Source organism: Stegodyphus dumicola, chromosome 4 (assembly GCF_044657685.1).
Source record: "Stegodyphus dumicola isolate Sdum_Otavi_A_Nest chromosome 4, ASM4465768v1".
In the NCBI taxonomy this organism is placed as follows: Eukaryota; Metazoa; Arthropoda; class Arachnida; order Araneae; family Eresidae; genus Stegodyphus; species Stegodyphus dumicola.
The window spans coordinates 95,523,647-95,543,785 of NC_140771.1; the positions used below are offsets into that span (position 1 = coordinate 95,523,647).

Here is a 20,139-nt window from a genome sequence, read left to right on the forward strand (position 1 = left end):
TGAATAATGTGGGGATGGACATAATGTTTTAGCCTTTATTTCTTTAAATTCTGAGAGTATTTTAATAAACGATACAAAGTATATGAGTTTTATTAATTATTCAGAAGATCCTACTGGAAGCATATATGTCTTTTTCTTAGGAAGTTATTTTTAGTGGGAATTGGGAATTGAAAGTATATATCTTTTTCTTAATGGAAAATTATTATATTTAATCCGAGTAATCTTGTTTTTTGTACCATACTCTAGCAACTCGATCTGTGAAAATATCAAAATGAATTGAAGTGTGTTAAGGATTTGCAGTTATAATTTGATATCAAGGGATATATACAAGTATAAAGATAGAAGCTACATATATTTTTCTTTAATTTTGATAGCAATTTAATTAGAGGTACAAAGTGCATGAATTTTATTAATTAACCAGAAGATCTTATAAAAATCCTAAAATCATATTTTTTATTTTTGAAAATCATTTTTTTCAGTGGAAAAGAAACTTTTTAAGCAATTTTTTTTTTAATGTTGCTAGATTACAGTTATTAAATAATTTTATGCTTTCCTCTGAAGATGACTGCGAAAGTAAGATTGTACTTTTTATCCGCTTCATAATATAGCAATTTTCATTTTTCTGGAAATTTGAATTTTTTATATTTGGTTTTTTTAACCTCTTTGAATTTATTCAGGTCTTCTTCTTCAGTTCGTTTCCGCATTCATAAAAGTACTTCTAGAACAAACGTTAACGTAACTATTTCTGGAAAAAATACTTTAAATTTAAGAAAATGTATTACGCGAATTTCATTTATAAGTCTCACTTAATGTGTAGTATTGGATTATAAATGAAAAGGCGAATTTTCGTTTATAATCCACAACGGACCTGAATTTACTTTAACATCAAATTATCTTCGGTATGATCGATGGTAGAATAGTTTTCTACAACATGTTCTCTTGAACAAAGTAATTTTTAACACATTTGTTTTAAATAGCTTTCTGAAACATTTTAAGATAATTTCTAAATGGCATTTCATTCTGAAATAAATTATTAAAAATCGTATTTAAATCTAATGTTTTAAACGAATTAAAGAGTGATATTAAATGAAATGTGACGAAAATATACCCTTATTTACCTGCGATAAAGAGCAAAAAGGACACACGGAGATTTAGATATGTTTGCTGCTGCAAAAGTGGAAAAGCTTCCTTCTAAGTAAACGAAGCCCTTGAGAATGCGTGAGGAAGCTCGAAATAGCATGGGAATTGGATAACATACCTGGAGCTATAATTCGTACTTAAATGTAGCAACAGCTAAAGCGATAAAAATGTGTATTTAGAATTTTAAAGATCGACTTAACAACTTTTATCTTGGCAAACATAAACTGAAACTTACGATGAAAAGGCCCGAAAAAGGGTAAATCTAGCATGGGAATAATTATATGAAATGATAGATGGTATGAAATAAATTATGCCTTTGGACTGTTTCTAGTCCAAAGTATGCATGTAAACTGAAATATATATGCAACTTCTAAGATATACCAGTAAGCTACACTCCATACACACACAGAACTCATGTGGAGAATACATGTTTTGAGCACTTAAACAAACTGGTATTCATCGTTCTAACCGCGTGGTGCTTTTGATTGTTACAAGATATCTTAGATATTTAAATTTTAGGACTTAATAGAATCATCATTGGGTATTACATTATCCCCAAAATTTAAGTAGATTAGTTTAGATATATTATTAAAAACTGAGATTCTTTTTAGCAAAATCAACCACAATTTAAATTGGACATTTAAATATTTTAAAATTGATGTTGCTATTAGTCTTTCAATGCATCCACAATGTATCAGCCTGTAATATCTGTCCTCTCCCCCCAGGAGGAAGTCGCTGGCATGGAGTCTCGGAACAAATGACATTCTCCCAGGCAAATGCTCAAGCTCTTCAATGCTGGAAGGATTGTTTATAATAAGATTGTATAGCTGACATCCGTTAAGACATATTTACTTTCGTCAAGACATATCGGTATAGCTGCATTAGGATTTTGTACAAGCATTTCAAAGAATCTTTTTGTTATCGCTCTAATATATAGTAATTAAATTACTTAAAAATAACAATAATATTGTTTGATTTCCATTATTATATTATGAAAATTTATTAACGGAACTTTCCATGTTTTTCGTAATGGAAACTTTCTAGTTTTGTTAATGAAAACATAATTATATAATAAATTATATGTTTGAACTTCTGACACTTATTTTCTTTTTAATAGTTTTCTGAGTTTATAAAAATTTCGGAATTATTTTTGTTAAAAACAGTAGTTAAACATTTTTATTATTTCTCTCTGATAAGAATTACATTTAAATTTTATATTTAGAATTTTAAGATCTTTATTAAGTAATTTACATAATGTATGAAATTGTAATAAATATTTATCCTTAGAAAACTGCGACTGAAATCTGATGAGGGACAGGGAGGTTTCAATATTTTAGATATTTCTAGCATATTCGCAACAAAAAAAATCTGTTTAAAAATACATAATTTTTTTATTCTTTTTCTTTGTTTCTTTTCATTTTCTTTTATTTAAGAAATTTAATGGCGTTTAGTACAATTTTACTTAACAGCTGAATTTTTACTTAGTTTCTTTTCCTATCTTTTTAACACTAGAGACGATCACTCACATTTCGACCATATCACTTTCAGATTGTTGCCTAATGTTATCACCATGTATTATATAAAACAATTAAAAACTTCAAAAATAGAACTAAATAAAAAACCTAACAAAAAAATCTGAAAGATTTCAGGTACGCCCAAAGGGACTTTTTTCCCCCACGGGGGATTCAAAACGGGATTTAAAAATTGAAACTGATATTCAAAGTTATTCAATCTAAAATGTCATAAAGATATTGACGTCTCTGCGTTGTTACACTACTGACTTAATACCAGTAAGAAATGTAAAGAAACTTTACGCATAAAATATCCGTGCTTGAAGATGCACGCGATGTTAATGGAACGCTGTGAAATCGTTGAATTTGTTAATACAAAAGTCGTTAAAGTTTTGCAAAATACGAAATAGATAATAAAATAAATTCCAAATTCCAAATTTGGGATTCCAGATACCGATATTCGAGTGGAGGATTAAGTTATTCAAAATGTGATGTCTCTAGGTGCCGCAGTTTTTTCACAATGCGAGAATCATGCATACATTCAAGCAGATTTTTCATTATTTAATTTCTCTAAATATAACGCAGGGCTCTAATGTTTGGTGGCAAGAACTGGAAATGTGATTTAGACTTTTATAGCAAACCAACGTAAAACTCCAAAACGGAATTAATAGACCTTTCTGGGCTAACTCCCATTTGGGCTAATAATGAAGAGTTTGTAGGTTCTGCATGCTCTTTCCTTATCTTTGAAAAACGACGGCACCTATATCCACCGAGCGAGTAAACGCTACCCTCAAAACAAACATGTGCATCTCAAAGCCCGAATTTTGAATTTCGAATTTCTTTCTTTATTTATCTCATATTTTGGCAAATTTATGAATTGTTTAACAAACTCAGCAAACTGAGAAGTGGCAGTATTGTCGAAAGCCGCACCAGACTGTTGTCACTCGGCAAAATGCATTATATTTATCTTTAAACAACAAACTTGGCAATTCGAAATTACCATTTTGCCACTGATTAAATAAATATTTTTATTTCTCACACCCCAGCATGTTTCCATTCAGTATAACCTAAGATAATTAACGTTCAGATTTAATTTATTAGGTTATTGAGTAACAAATTAAGGAATAAATGCAATAAACATAGTTCTTAAAAATACCTTTTTTTTTTACTTTTTGATATGATAGATTTTTAAAAAATGCATTAAAATAATGATATTTGAAACTTATTAAATATTTTTTTATGAAATAACACTAACATATCTATTAAAATGTCTGACATATATATCTATGTCTAACACTATCATGTCTATCTATGTCTCACTAAAATCATTAAGTGCTTTATTCTTTTTTATGATAGCTCTTTAACGCAGTTCCAGGGGCGAGTTTATAATATAGCGAATATAAAAAAAATGTATGGCAACACTTAACACTCTATTTGGTATTCTAGAGATATGATCCTTTTAAATATTTTGTGATTTTCCTTTTAAATTTTAAGTGGAGTAGGGCTGAAGAACGTGATATTTAATAAACAAATGCACAAAAGTTGATAATGAAAAACAAAGATTAGTTTTATTAAGTTATCTTAGCAAGAAAACATATTAGTAAGAATATCAACATAACATTCACATGATGAAATAATAAGACTGAAGAAATAGAAGAATGCATGCCAAAATTTAATAACGGGAATTCTAAACACTTTAAATTTTTGTAAATTTGCTCTTGAATTTTATGTAGAGTAAGTGCAAAGCAAGAGATGTTTAAAAAGCTATAAACGACCAAAAAAAAAAAATGCGAGTTGGCAAGAGGGAGTTTAAGAGCGGAATGGTGATCTGAGATGCTCAACGAGAGCATAAAAGTCCTTAACAAAACCTCTGATTCAACTTTACAGTCTGAATCATTTCGGAAATTCTCTTTTTTGTTTTACTTTGAATATTGCACGAAGTTTATCTTGAAGAATTTGAAATGTACTTTTATTTTATCTAAAACACGATCTTCGCAGCCAATTATACCGTTTGTGCACACTGCGACAAGCAATTTGCATTCAAAACTTATTTGTTCATAAAAAATATTATTCTAGTGGAAGATTTGATTTTGTACTATTTGCAACGCTTTATCTACATATTCTTATTGGAAATGGGACGTAGAAAATACTTTTTCTCGAGCTGAAAAGGGTAAAAAAAAAACATGTACCTCTCTCTAATTCTTTCATTGAGATCTGAATGAAATTGCAAGTGACCAAGTGAATAAAATGGCTGGACTCTGTTAGTTTGGCCTTTTCAGGTTTTATTCCCTAAGGGAATGTGCTAGCTGTACTGCCCATCCAACAAATAGTATAGTCTTTCTTTTACGAACAAATAAGAAGATCTGCTCACTGAGTCTTCAGCAAAAGTAATTCTACCATAATAGAAATCTAGTTGGAGGTACTTTTGCCATTAAAGTTATCTATCTACTGCTAATCTTCGCAAGCTATAATTTATTCAAATACTTTTCTGATTGCAGTCTAAGAATTCATATTCAGAGATTGGCATCCACACAAAATATATCCATGATATGCTAATTTCGACATAGACGTTAAGATTACAGATAAATACTCTTTAACTCTGAAAGTCGTCTGAACAAAAATATAGAATATTCAATGGACATAGGACGTAATAGAATGCCTCCATTCTCAGGTATCATTTCTAAAAAAAAATTAAAAAATACATTAAAAATACATTGCTCTCTTTTGCAAAATGTATATTCTAAGTGTTCAATTCCAGGGTGGACATAAGAACTTTATATTTCTTAGAAGAAAGACAGTTTCTTAGTAATAAAGAACTAAAACTCATTCTATCATCTAATATACATTAAAGATAAAAAATTATGTTTATATAGTATAAATGTTTAATTCATATCAAATGAACTTATTAATCATTATTTTAGTAATTTTTAGAAACAAAAGAATGGTTTCATGAACTAGGTAAAGTGTAAGTTAAATTTTTTCATTGCTGAAATTGAAATTTCATGCTAAGTTATTAGAAGTAATTTTAGTAGTAATTCAAAATAGACTAAAATATTAGTAATTTATTGAAAATGCAAACCTGGTTGAAACAGGATTGTTTCCTGATTTTGGTGGGATCTTGATTCCCAATCTTGGTTTTCGATTATGTGGTTTATGCAATTATTAAGTGTTAACAAAACTAAAATCTTGAAATGTTGTTTTTTGAAACATTTTGAATTTAGTTTACCTGTTAAAACAAATTTGAAAGAAAATCCGAAGTTGCAGTTACTGCATTTATAGGAGAAAATTATTAAATGTTTGTTAAAATAAAAAAAAAAATGTAAAAGGTATTTTTATTTCCTGAAACTTTTATATTTCTGATTGAAAGCATAATGTATGCTATAAAGAAAGGTTATTAAAAATTTTAAAAGTATTTCACTTAACGATAATAATTTCCTTTATCTGAGTTACAGAAATAGCCATAATCCAGATTTATCTTTCTGAAATTTCCTTACAATAAACGATCACTGATTTGTACAAAAATATTAACAACGGTTTCTGATGACTGCATATATATTAGATTTCACTAATATTTCGCCTTGCAAAAGAATGGTTTTCTGATTTAAAATATTAGAACAATTCAAATAGCAACTTCACTGCAGTTAATAAGATTAAGATGATTAATTTTAAGCAGTTCTAGCATTACATCTCTGAGATTCTAGATCTTAATTGAATCAAGCTTTCTCTGCATATTAAATCATTCAGGTGTGTATTTATGCAAAGTATGTAAGTAATCAAGCCAGATTCTTTTATAGGTACAGTAGAGGATCATGCATCCATCATAACAGCAGAACATCAGCTAAACGAAAATGTTGGATAATGGAGAGGTTTTAAGAAAAAAAAAATATTATACTTCAATCTGTGTTATAACTTTATACAACATAAGTCTGAAAAATATGTTTCACAAACAAATAAAATTACAGTCACAGAACTGTCGGAAGTTAAGTAAGTATGTGTAGTGCTTCAAATGCCCTTTTCTTTTGGGATTCAAATTTTTATTTTTAATATAATAGTCTGTCATGACGAATGCTGTTTCATCGGAGTAAGTCTGACCATTTTTTTCAGAATCATTACGTTGTTCCTGTAGTTTCTTCTTACTGCACAATGTATTTAATTTCAGCTTCTAGAGATTTAGTTCCATCGCTTTATGAACCTGACAGTTTCAACAGTTAGTTCTTGTTCTTGATGTTTAATTTTTTTTCATCGCAATTGGCAAGAGTGAGAATTACTTCATCAATTCTTTCATACTGATCATCATCCTTCACCCAGCTTTCGATTTCTTGCAAAGATGTATCTCCACATCCAAGAATATGTTGCACCAAGGTAGGATGGTTTCTTCGATTTCATCATTCCATCTTCATAATTTTATCATCACCTTGCAGCTTTTTCCGTGATTTAGCAATTGTTATAGCCCTTATGTCAGCCTAGGCCTGTGCAACCCAATGAGAAACATATTTTACATTGATGCATTTTAATTTTCCAATGATGCTTTGCCCTTCGGTATATGGCAGCTACATTAGAAGGCAGAAACCGTGCCTTAATATCACCATCTTGGACCTCCTCTACTTCAGGGTGGTTTGGAGCATTATCTAGCAACGAAATAATTTTTTCTGGGTAAATTATTTTATTTCAAAACTTCTCTGTTGAAATAATGAATTCCTTAAAGAACCAGTCAGAAAATTTCATTGCTCCTTCATGCGTTGTTCTGACTACGATATTTTATAGAGAGAGCGTTTTTTGAAACTCTTTTATAAGCTCTAGCATTCTGACATTTTCCAGTCATTATAAGGCTATTTTGAGGTTTTCTGTAGCATAATTGCATTCTAAAACTGTCAGCCTTTCCTTACTAAGCTTATAGCCATGTGCTGCAAGACAATTACTATGTAACATTTTGTAATTAACGCTTGATTCATTTAAATACTTGATCATTCATTAGGTTTTTCAAATTCAGTAAGTTCTTGAATGCTTACATTTCTTCAAACTCAATGATGTTATAAATATTGAACTGAAAGAAACCGTAGCGTTTCTTCCATCAATAGACCCAACCAACAGTTGCTGTGAAGTTATGGTTCTGCTCATTGTCGTGTCTCTTGACTGCCTCAAGGTTTTATTTCATCCGTATAACAACTTTATTTCTTTCTGTACACTTGTGTAAATTTCATGTTTTAAACTCTACAACAGTGTTTATATTAGATACACTACACATTGACACATACATGTGAACAGTGTTAGACGACAAACCGATCCACATGCAAGGATTAAGTGAACTGCACTAAATGATAGACACATGAGTTATACAAACCGATCCTCATGCAAGTATTAAGTGCATTTCACTGAATGATAGACACATGAGTTATACTGTAGTTAGGTCAACCACGCGGCAAAAGAGTCAAAAGTCCAAAAACAAAGTAGGGGGGGGGGAGCTGCGTCCACAACTTGCCATTTTTGCTACAAAACGTTTTTGATTTCTAAATTATTGTGTACATTAAGTTAAGTTATTATAGACGTTTTTGCATTCAATTATTAAAGGTATTAGAAATTTCTATAGTTCATAATTTTTTTAATGCTTGATTTGTTAATTCATTTTTAACTAAAAATTTTGTTCTAATATTTAGATGTTTTTTCCTTTCGCAACTTGCTAATCATGACGTATAAAAAATTGTTTTCACAGTTGTTTTGTTTTCCTGCTACTACGTTTACTGCTCCTGTTACTACTACTAGAATTACTAGTCTTCTTCTGCTGATGTTGCTATTATTGCTACTACTGTTGCTCCCCCCGGGCGTCGTTTATTATATTGATAGAGATCTGTCCACTGGCAGTCTGGAGTATAAAAGCACAAGCCTGGAGGTTCTAATAAGCTGCGGGGGAACAGTAAGGGCCGGTACCTTAAGACGAAACACGACAGGCAAGTAGTTCATTTTTACTTTTATTTTCTTCATGGTATGTTAGATAAGTGAGATTCTTTTGTGTGGTGGCATCAGAAATTCAAAATTGTCTTCGAAATTTAAACTGCGATTTCTCAGCGTTATATCAGCAACTCTCTCTCTATTTATATATATGAAAAACATTAAATTCTTATTAAAATATTTAATTGTTACTTCAAAGAAAATAGAATTTCCGATTTGCTAGATCTCACGGTTATTTGTATTTGGTCTTACAACGGTCATATGACTAAAGCCGCTGAACTCTAATAGCTCGACCTAGATTCGAGTCCTAGTGAATGGGCTAGCTGCATAGGTGCTTTCGAGATTTTCTGCATATATAACGTAAACTCGAGCCAGGTTTCCTTAGGAAATAATCCACGAATCTCTTAGCTTATGCAGATAATGCTAGAATGCTTTGCCATAATCAAATAAATAATCCATTTATTTATGGTTAATTTACAGATTATTGTACAAGCATTTTGAGTTTCTTAATTGTCTTTTATTAATGGTCGGAAGTTCTTTTAAACAGTCTTCGAATGTAAAAAATGTAGTGTAGCAAAAGTGTGTAAGATTAGCCAAGGAAATATTTGAAATAAGAAATGCAACGTAAAATATGGCAAAAGACAGTTTTAAGTTATTAAAATGCATTAGTAATATTTCTGTGCGAATTATTTAATGAAAAATAGAAAACATCCGCCTTTAATCGAAACAGAATTCCTAGAATAAATTTAATCAAGAATGTGAAATAAAACAATTTTAGCTTTTAAATACTTCATTTCAAATTACAGAGATATATTTCTTTTACTTGAATTTCTGTTCAGCTTATTTTAAAAACAGAAAATGTTTTATTTAACATGTCTTTATAGTATAAACATCACACCTGATATGTTTCATTTTTGTTCTTTGTAAAATAAGGATAAAAATATGATTTGTAATAAAAAAATTCTTTTCTATACACACGTTCTGAAGTAAAGGTCAAAGCTTCAAAACCATTATCTGATAAAGTCACACTAACAGAAGGTTTGTTTGTGCACTTTGTTCTGATATTTGCTGAAATAATTGGTCCATTTTATGTAAGTCAAGCTGAAGTGACACTTAGTGTCAAAGACACTATTTTTTTCTTTCTTGAAATAATACTTTATAGAGTGCTTAAAATAAAAGAATGATTTTATACCTCTCTGATCCTTTCTCTACAACGTGTAAACATACAAATGTATTATTAGCGCCCTAGTCTCTTTAAGCTCCATCTGGAAATGGGGCCTTATTGCACCCAACAAAACGACGCTATTCTTCGTCTAAATATTTTTTTCCTAACGAAACTCTTTTATATCAATGCATGCCTTTTTTATATTTATAATGGCTATCAGAGAAGATATATTTACAGGAATATATGCTTTCTGATTAAATTACACTCTTGCTTGAGAAATTGGGGAACAAATGTTTACAATACTTTATGAAGAAATATGTATGCTAAGCAGTTTTCACATTTATTCATTCACTTTTAATGCTATCTGAGAGCTATGGAAATAAAATGACGCATCACACAAAGTATTTTATTTAGGAATTCGTGTTTAAAATTCATTTCGCATCATAAAACGTTAAAATTAATCCTTAAAAACATAATTTCTGAAACAGGTTAATATATATAATGTAAGACCTAGAAGGGGTATATCATTATTCGTTCTAGTTTTCATTTATGAATTATATTACTAAATGTCATACATAGTATCCATTTTGTACTAAATCAGAAGTAGTAGGAATTGTTGCAGTAGGCGGAGAACAACACAAAGATAGGGAGAGAAACTTTAGAAGGTTCACGAGCGGCATCAGGAGTAATAACAGTAACAGCTGCTGCCGAAAAAAAAACAGTAATAATACTATTAGCATTAGTAGATGTAATTTTAGTTGTAGTAGTAATAGTAGTAATAATAGTACTAAAAGCAGCAGCAGTTGTAGTATTCGTAATCGTAGTAATTTAATCTTTACCCTTCTAAAAAGAAGCTCTTAAGTTAGTTCTTCTCTCATTTCCTAAATCTAATTATTTGTTTTTTTCACTTACTCTCACTTCCAATCAGGAACCAAGGATCAACCACCAGCCAATCACAGATCTCCGAAATTTTCTTGTTCCTGACGTTATATCTCCGTATTGGTAGTAGCAGTAGGGTTTTCAGCAGTTCGTCACCTAATCAAAACGGCATGTCCAGATTAACCGGTTTGTTGATAGATTTGATTTGGCTTTTTTTTTTTTCTGGCACAAATATGATTTGTCGTAGGGCTATTCACTCATCTTCTAGCATCTATGCTAGCCATAAGAATACTATTTATCGTATATATGAAGCGTGAGGATACCTGAACGCATGCTATGTGTAATCTAAGGTAAGGAAATAAATATTTGTATTCGGGCTCCGTCACTAATCTAAGTACTCCACGGATTGGCCCCAGCTTAAAACCTCCTTACCAGGCGGAAGATGCACTTCCGGTCAAAAACTCCCTTCGAGACTAAACAAAAACCTTTCGTTTGCCACGCGCCGCACTTCCGGAGACGACAGATCCTTTTCATGGCAAACTGGCCACTCGGGATCAGCACTCCCAGGGCCACAAGCACCACGAAGATGGGGACCTATGAAACAGGAAATCTGACTGGTCGTTAGATTGTTCCGCCAATACAATATGAGCTTACGCATCTGGCCTACTTGCGCCTCCACCTCTAATCACAGCCCGTTCTGAGCACACACGAGAGATCTGTACTGTAAGGCCCATATCACACGGCGTTTGTTTCACCCGAACAACTGTTTCGGACAACTTTTCTGCCTGGTTTACTATTGAAAGAAAGACGTGCGACATTTTCCTGCCTTTCCAAAAAAATTGCAAGTTGTTCGTTTTCAACCAATCAGCTATCAGCTTCGAATGCTATCAGCTTGTTTGAATGACGAATCAGTTTCCCCCTGTGTTAACCCCAAAGCGATCTATGGTGATTGGTACTCCGTGTAGTGGAATTCATTCATGAAGTCTTTCGTAAGCGAGAGAAAACTGGTATTGTCTATTTGGACGTTGCCAAAGCCTTTGACAGGACTTGGCATGACGGAATTATTTACAAGTTCATGCGGCTTGGTTTTTCGGCTCATCTCATTAAAATTATTAACTCGTACTTGACCGGACGCAGTTTCCGCTTGCGAGTTAACCACGAATTCTCCTCTCCCCGCCCAATCTATGCTGGGGTAGCTCAAGGTAGCCTCCTTGGCGCTTCAATCTTTAACCTTTATGTAAATGATATTCCTAAGGCCCCAAATATTGATCTTTTCAAATATACGCAGACGATACAGTCATCATTTCACAACACTCCAACACCCTCCAGGTAATCTCCCAATTGCAGAGTTACCTTTCGACCTTAGAACTCTGGCTCGGTCTGTATAAAATCAAAATTAATGTCGCAAAATGTGCTGCCACTATGTTCATCCGAAGAAATATCCCAAGTTTACCTAATTTAATGCTCTTCGGTGAACCCATTCCGTGGGTCTCTTCTTACAAATATCTAGGTGTTTTACTAGACTCAAAATTAACTTGGCAGCCTCACATCCGCAAAATCATAGCGGGTGCGACAGCTGTCAAAACCGCCCTACGCCCTCTTTTAGCTAGTAATAGCGACCTGTCAACTGATAACAAAATCTTGCTCTACAAATCAATGATTAGGCCTGTTCTTACATATGCGTGCCCCGTCTGGGGCCCATCTGCACTGACTAACAGAAAACATGTCCAAATTTTTCAATCTAAAATGCTTCGGCAAATTTTAAAAGTTCTGGTTCGTACGGAACGAAGAGATTCATAATGACCTCAAAATTATGCCCATTAATCACTATATACAGCGACTTTCGGAAAAATTTTCAAAAATATTCAACGTGTTGCAAATCCTGTGCTTCATATGCTACCCGTATACGATCCTGCTGTTGCTTATTCCCTGAAAAGACCCAGAGCGGTTCTTAACAGGGAATATTCAGCTCTTCCATTTAAACGGGCTAGATATGAGCGCACTGATAGCCACGTGAATAACTACCTCTCGTTCCTTAAACCCCCCCCCGCCTATAAAGTTCTTTAATGCACACGGCATTAACTTGAGGAACCTCCTTTAACGTTTCTTTAATAAGAAACATCACAGTCAAATAGGACTGATTTATAATGTTTTTAACTTATCAATTGAATCAACTGTAAAAGATTTTTAAATTATAACTTCTTTCTTCCTTTAAAAAGGAACTTTCTTAGGCGCTTAACAGCGTCCTTTTTGGCCTTTAAATACCGCATAGAATAGCGGTCAAAAACGGAACTTCTCCCTCCCAGCTGATCACTGGCAGAACTACTTTTTCGACCTGTAAGCAGGTTCCCCCCTCCCCCCCCTGAAGAATGCGCATCGGAAAATCTCCCCTGCGTGCTCTTCACCTCTGACGTATGCAAAACATGATTATCAAGATTCAAGGAAACTTCACCTTTTATTTTTCTAGTCTAAATTTTATGGCTGCCTCTACCTAAATTATTCTCTCTCTTTTTCGGAGCAAAATTAAGACCTTCTGAGTTTTTTGCCTTTTTTTTGACTCAGTGTGAAGGCACTTATTCCAAGTCATTCGCCTTATCAAAATTTTACCCTATTTGACAATCCCCTTTTTTTTTTTTTTTTTTTGATGATTTAATTTCCTTTGAAGATGTGGAGGTAAAGGCGTAATTGCCTATGAACTCCGTAACTTGCACTTCCTTGATCCTTGATCCTATGGTGATTGGCTGTTGTGACAAAGCAGAAGAATTGTTCCAATTGTCCTTCCGAAACAAAACGACGTGTGATAGCAGCCTAATGCGTCTTCAGCGACCCAGCTTCGTGTATGGTGCACGATCTTTACGGCATAAAGATGAAACTAGAAACAAGGAACTACTTGCCTTGCCGTGTTTCGTCTTAAGCTGCAGGCCCTTACTCTTCCCCCTCAAGTTATTAGAATCTCCAGGTTGTGCTTTTATACTCCAGACTGCCAGAGTACAGATCTCTATCAGTACAATAAACGACCCCAGTAACAGAATTAGGAATAATTGTAATATCAGCCCAAGAAGACTAGTAATCGCAGTAGTAGTAACAGCAACAATATATATGACGTAGTAGCAACTAAACAAGATAACTGTAAAAACAAATTTTCATACTTCATGATTAGCAAGTTGCGAACAAAAAAAAACCTCTAAATATAAGAAAAAAATTTAGTTAAAAAAAGGAATGAATTAACAAATTAAGTATTAAAAAATATGAACTATAGAAATTTCTAATACCTTTAATAATTTAATGCAAAAATGTTTATATTAATCAAACTTAATGTAGATAACAATTTAGAAATCAAAAACGTTTGGTAGCAAAATACACATAGTACTGTTTCAACAGTGCGAGAAATTTACTAAAAATTATTTATTAATAGTAAAATAAACATATTATACAATTATAAAAGTAATAAAGTGATTCAGGAAATTAATATTAAAACAAAATACGTTTATTATACATCAGAAACAAGAAGGAAGATGAAGAAATTATTTTATATATGAGCGAAGTTTTGACGAACCTGAAGCAAGTGGTTGCGAAATTGCAGAACAGAACTACTTAGCGTTATATTTTAGAAAGTGTATATTGAGTTTAATTTGAGTTATATATTAGAATAAAATGTTATGGGGGATGGGGATTTGTTGTCTGATAAAATATTTGTGATCGAAAGAAATACTGATTATCATATAATTAGAATTCGAAATAAAATGTGATGAATACGTAATATTGACAATGGAAATTACCGACTACTAATTTACTTATTACTAAATTGGCTACTAAAATCTAATCATAATTTGACTAACATTTTGATTTAATCTGTAAATTAAATTTATTTGCATTCTGAAAAGCAATGCAAAATATAATATAATCGGATTTTGAAATTTCATTTTTAAATATTGAAATCAATAATAATAATTAATCATTGAATTAAATTTGAAAATGAAAGAAATAAAAGTAAAAAAAATAACAAATAGTTCGAGAATTTTCACCTTATAAGACTTCATATGCATTTGAAGAAATATTATGCTTTTTTTTTTTTTTTTTTTTTTTTCAATAAGAAAAATAGCAGGAAATTGTGTATTTGGATGTTTAAGAATATTTAAATAGCCAGAATGTCCTTTTCTACGAAGTTTAAATAGATACCCTCATTTGCAAATAAAATTCGCAATATAATTCTCTTCCTTTATTCAACTGGTTTTTACTTTAATTTTAGTCTTTGCTTTCCAAATTTACAACTATGATGGATAAAAAAAAAGTATTTTTGCACTTTTTCATATAGCACTTAGTGTACAAGTAACGGAATTTTTATTTTATGAATATTTTACTTCCTTTTATGAAGTAAAGGAAGTAATACCTGACATACTCCTTTTACGAAGTAAAGGAAGTATTGTAATTTCGAAACATGTCGGATATCATATTTCAATAGAAATATCCGTTTTAACCCTTATCGAATCCACTTTTACTATTTTTGCCTTACATCTGTATAATAAAAGACTTATTAAAAAAAACGAATTGTAAAATAGATTTATTATTTTTTTGTACTTATGTATGTGTGTATATATCCCGCATTATTAAAACCAACTGGTCGTACAACATTGAAATTTTGCATATGGGACTGCATCTATTTGTGCACCTCACTGTTTTATTGCAATCGGTAGTAATTAAAGTACAGACACACACACACACACACACACATATATATGCAAGTATATATATATGCAAGTATATATATATACATTCCCATCCCCTTACTCTACGCAGCCTTTATTTTCGCAATCCTTGTTCGGAGTCATATACTTCCGATTACAGAGGTGTTTTAAATGACGGAAATATTCAAGTTTTGGAAATTCCAAATTAAAAAAAAAAGTACACTAGGAGAAATAACGAAATCTAACTTTTAATGCGGTCTCCTGTTTCCTGTACGTATTGGAAGGTTTTATACTCGTTATGAAAAAATAAGATTTTGATATACATACGAGAAAAAAGGGAAGTCATGTTGCGTCCGCATCATGTTTTCTTCTCTCGTATTTATATGCATTCAGTATTGAACTGCGCTGAAAAGTCAAAATTGAGTATGTAAGATCAAAGATCATAATATGATCGTACGTATCAAAGACCTGTAACATGTATAATGTTTCTGAGTTCTTCGTGTTACAGATAACATTTACGTAATAAATTTTATTTAGAAATAATTTATAGTGAAAGGATGAAATGATTAAAATACCTGAAAATATTGAGGTTTAGATGATGCGGAAATCAGTAGCTCTAGCTGTTGGCTTCGGGTAGCAAAAGCAGCTATTATGTTGCTCTGCGTTCGATAATGTGGATGGGAGTTAGATAACGCAAACCATTCAGCTCTATGCCAGAATTCATTAGTCGATGCCATGCAGGTGTTTCAGTGCCAATCTTTTTGTAGTCCATTGAGCAGATATTTTAATTTGATGAAAAGTCTGTAGAACTCGCCGGCATCACAAGTGTCAAACGGTCTCTGTGCTGAGGAAATGAAGGACAAAGTGGGGACAACATGCGGCCTCGCAATACTGTGCTGAATGAAGTTCCGTGCTATGAAATCGCAGATGATTTGGCACACAAGCATAGACATTAAATTCTCAATAATGTAAGGGCAGCTGGTCGAAATACGGTTTCACGAAATATCGCGGACTATAATTGGTGCGGATAGGTAAACTCATATCATCAGTCCCCAATTCCAAACCAAATTTCCGGTTCAATGGCCCTCCATATTAGTCAAGCCGCTAAGCCGGTATGATGATGAAAAATGAGTTTTTCCGACGTCCGTTCAAATCGGTTTCACACAGATATGCGGCCTTCAAAATTCTGTAATAAAATATAGAATTCTTCAGAAAAAATTGCGTGCATATGCATCATTGAAGGATTATTACAAGTGTTCATTCTTCTCAAGTGAAATCGAAAAAATGGTGATCTTGTTGCAGTCTATGATAATGCAAACGTGAGAATACTTGTCGCTGTGCAACGCACCAAATTTCCTGGCGGCCTAAGGTATGTAACGAGGTTATATATGATCTCTAACAGCAATACATACAAAATCTATAGTCTAAGGCACTATTCATTGAAAAGTAGTAGTAATCATTCTGTAGTCATCGAAAATCCTCAAATCGACCCGTACAACCAACCTTCTTGGATTGCCTGATTGAAAATTTTCATAACAATTATCGGATCTCTACCAACGCGTGGAGTAATTGGCATTGCAATAATCAGCAGTCCAGTTAGGCTACAATTCTCTCGCAATCAAATATTGCTGGGAGTTTTTTTTTCTTTAAGGGAGGCGTAACACTACCTCAAGTATGAAATCAAAGAGTAAACACGATTTTCAAATGACAGATCGACATTTCAGTTAGCTTTCATATGTTGTTCCGAATTACTATCTCATAAAATGGCCATTAATAGAAAAACGCTAATAGATATGTATATGATTAAATACAAAGCGGTTCAAAATCTTATCCAATTGCGTGCGCTGACAGCAGAAGTAAATGAAGGGAATAATGAAAAATAAATTAAAAATACGTTTAACACTTGTTACAGGTCTGGGTCTAAAATTTCAAAGTTTTCCAAAATGTCATTAATAAACAGCATTTTCTCGATTGTAACTTCAAAATGATTCTGTCATATTATACCTTGATTCTATTTGTTCTAACATACTACAATTCTACGCGGAATCTTACGTCACTTGGAGGTTTAATTTCATCCCATATTCAATACGAAACATCATCGTATAGATTGTGCAATCAAAAACTTAACTAGAACCACAGTGGTAAACTGCATGATAGGCGCAAAAAATGCCAAAACTAAAAAGGAAAAAGAAAAAAACAAATGTTTACATCTTTCATAGTAGAGTCGTCAGAGGACTGGTTCAATGAAAAGGTAAATGCATCAGCTTGTTTCTGAACCAACACTGATGCAAATTAAAATTTAATAATTAAAATAATCTTAGAAAATTCATCAAAGTAATCAATGCCAATCTCCTACAATCCCTTATAAAATTATCGCAAAATGTGCAAGCTTCTAGAAATGAAATTATAAACAAGCTTAAAAAAAAATATTTTTTATTTGCGTCTGTATGTGTATGTGCAGACAGAGTCCCCCCCCCCGAAAAAAACATGTAAACACAAGCAATTTAACATACAAAAAAATATATAAGATCGGAAACGATGCAAGTAGGAGTAAAACGTGTTTTGCAAAATTGCAGAAACAGAAGAAATCAAAAATAAAAATAAAAAGAAGAGTTTGTTCTTTAAATCTATAACATTAAAATAGCAAACGTTTTGAAATGAAAAAAAATATTATTTGGACATGCTCAGTAGCAAATGATTGCAGGTAAGCCTAACATATGCTAAGTAATTAAATAACAGTGGTTCAACTTTTAAAGTAATAATAATAAAATTAATCAGAGAAAGCTTATAGGGTATTTTTCCCACCTTCTTGGTGTAGTGGCAGCACACTAGGTGCGTATTCGAGAGGTCTGTGGTTCGAGTCCCGACGAGGGCGTTGCTCATTTTTCATCACTCTTGTTTCAAAATATCGTAATGTCTCTACAGTGGCGCCCGAACTAAAAAAGAGGTGGTAGATGATGATTCTCTATCACCAGGATTTCGCGGTTGGATTCCCTAATCCCCAGTCGCCGTTTAAAAAAGGAAGTATATAAAGTATTTCTCCCGCTTTCTTAGTATGCCTTCGTGGTGTAATGGTCAGCACGTTCGGTGCGTATTCGAGAGATCCGTCGCTTGATTGCCTGCGAAGGCATTGCTCATTTCTCATCTTTCCTGCTTTCAAAAAAAAAAAAAAAAAAAAAAAAAAAAAAAAAAAGATCTAATGTCTCGAATATTTTTTGCGTGCAAACTGGATTTTTGTAATTGAATTAAAGCAATTGTCATGTTTTATTTTTGTGCATCAGTGTTACTTTTTAACTTCTTTATTTGATAATGGGAGAAATAAAATTCAAATGTAAAAGTAAAATAAATTTAATTCCTATATTCTAAAACAGATTATTAACCCTTCGAAAACTTTTTATTCATTTAAGTTTTGGTAAAATCGTGTCTACATAAAGAGATGTTATTACTAGCCGTCGATGAATAAAGCTTTTCAGTTAATCCTCGATGACTAAAATATTTTATCTAAATATTATAAAATTGTATTGTTGCATGCAGCGTCAAGATATTTATTTAAAATGTTTCAATATTTTTATTCCGCGTCAAAATTTTACAATAATGAGAACAAAGTTTTATAATTATGCTTTCTATGTGTATTAAAATCTTCATTAAATTAAATACTAATGGTGATATTATACAAAGATTTTTAGTAATATACACATCGCGAGTATGTTTTACATTTATTTTTTTAACTTAATTAAAAGGTAATATATTTTAATCAATAGTTTGATATATTTCTTCTTATACAACTTTACTTTAGAACAGAAATGCACATTCTTGCAGAAGCTTTATTAAAATTATTTTTAAGTAAAGTTTTATTGTTATAAATAATCAAAATTTAATTTTATGAGCTGGCAAATCAAGCATTAATTTTATGACTTTATTTTTTCTAAGACGAAAGGTTAAATGATTTGGAATATTTTACATTATGTATATATTCGCCCTGAATCTTCTTTCAGGTGCTATTTTGTTACTCGAAGTTTATAGACTACAATTTTTTACTTAATTTTTATTTATTTATCAAAAATATACAACTTTTCTTTCTTAAATTTAATAATATAGAGCATGATTAATGTTGCCACATAAGTAATGTGTTTAATTGAAATTATCTAAATTTTGAAAATTCTTTTGTAATTGACTTTTATCATTTTAAATTTATAAAAAATTAATAAAGAAAATTTTGAATTATTTGAAATTAGCATAAGGAAATTTAAGAAAATGAAATTCTCGATCTTGTATGCAATCGTCTGAATTCATACTTTTGCACAGAAAAATGCAAATAAAAAAATTTAAAGATTAGCTTCGAAAGTAAATAAAAAGAAATTATACCATGTACTATCTTCATAATGAAATTGTTACTAATGTTTATTTGAAACAGTAGATGTATTCCTTCGGCCTGCAAAGGCAATGGCGTTATTTGCAAAATCTACGCTTATTCGCTTCGCAAATAAAATATAATTTCCTGCTTGGAAGTTTCATTAATATTTTCGCAGGAAAATACATTTGCTATTATTCCCCGGAACACCTGTCACAAAACACAATAATAATTTCATGGAACTTTGATTATTTTAACAAGCCGACTTGCTGTATTAGTTTGGTGAGTTTCAACTCTAGGAAGTTTCTCTCTCTGCGTATTGCCCTTGTTAAAAAGTTCATGTCAAAGGATGGGAAAATACCGAAGTGCATTTCCACAAGAATGGAGGTTTATAGCTAACTCAGTTAATTAAATTTACTTCGAGAAAATTATTTCTATTATACGTACCTTATTTCCTTTTGT

General features: G+C 31.8%; 1 protein-coding gene across 3 annotated transcripts in view; it reads left to right on the forward strand.

Moving 5' to 3' along the window:
* LOC146997612 (uncharacterized) overlaps positions 1-20,139 on the forward strand; it is a 522,595-nt gene that overhangs the window by 153,666 nt on the left and 348,790 nt on the right. Inside the window, exons 2-3 of one of the 3 annotated variants that reach the window (XR_015040718.1) lie at positions 1,866-2,010; positions 8,362-8,600. Coding sequence is in view for 2 of the 3 variants with exons in the window: in XM_085815236.1 (XP_085671362.1) it covers positions 8,362-8,600 (239 nt within the window). In the remaining variant the exon portion in view is untranslated. Of the gene's footprint in view, positions 1-1,865; positions 2,230-8,361; positions 8,601-20,139 lie in introns of those variants that run through there. The other 2 variants (XM_085815236.1, XM_085815238.1) reach the window with 2 other exon arrangements.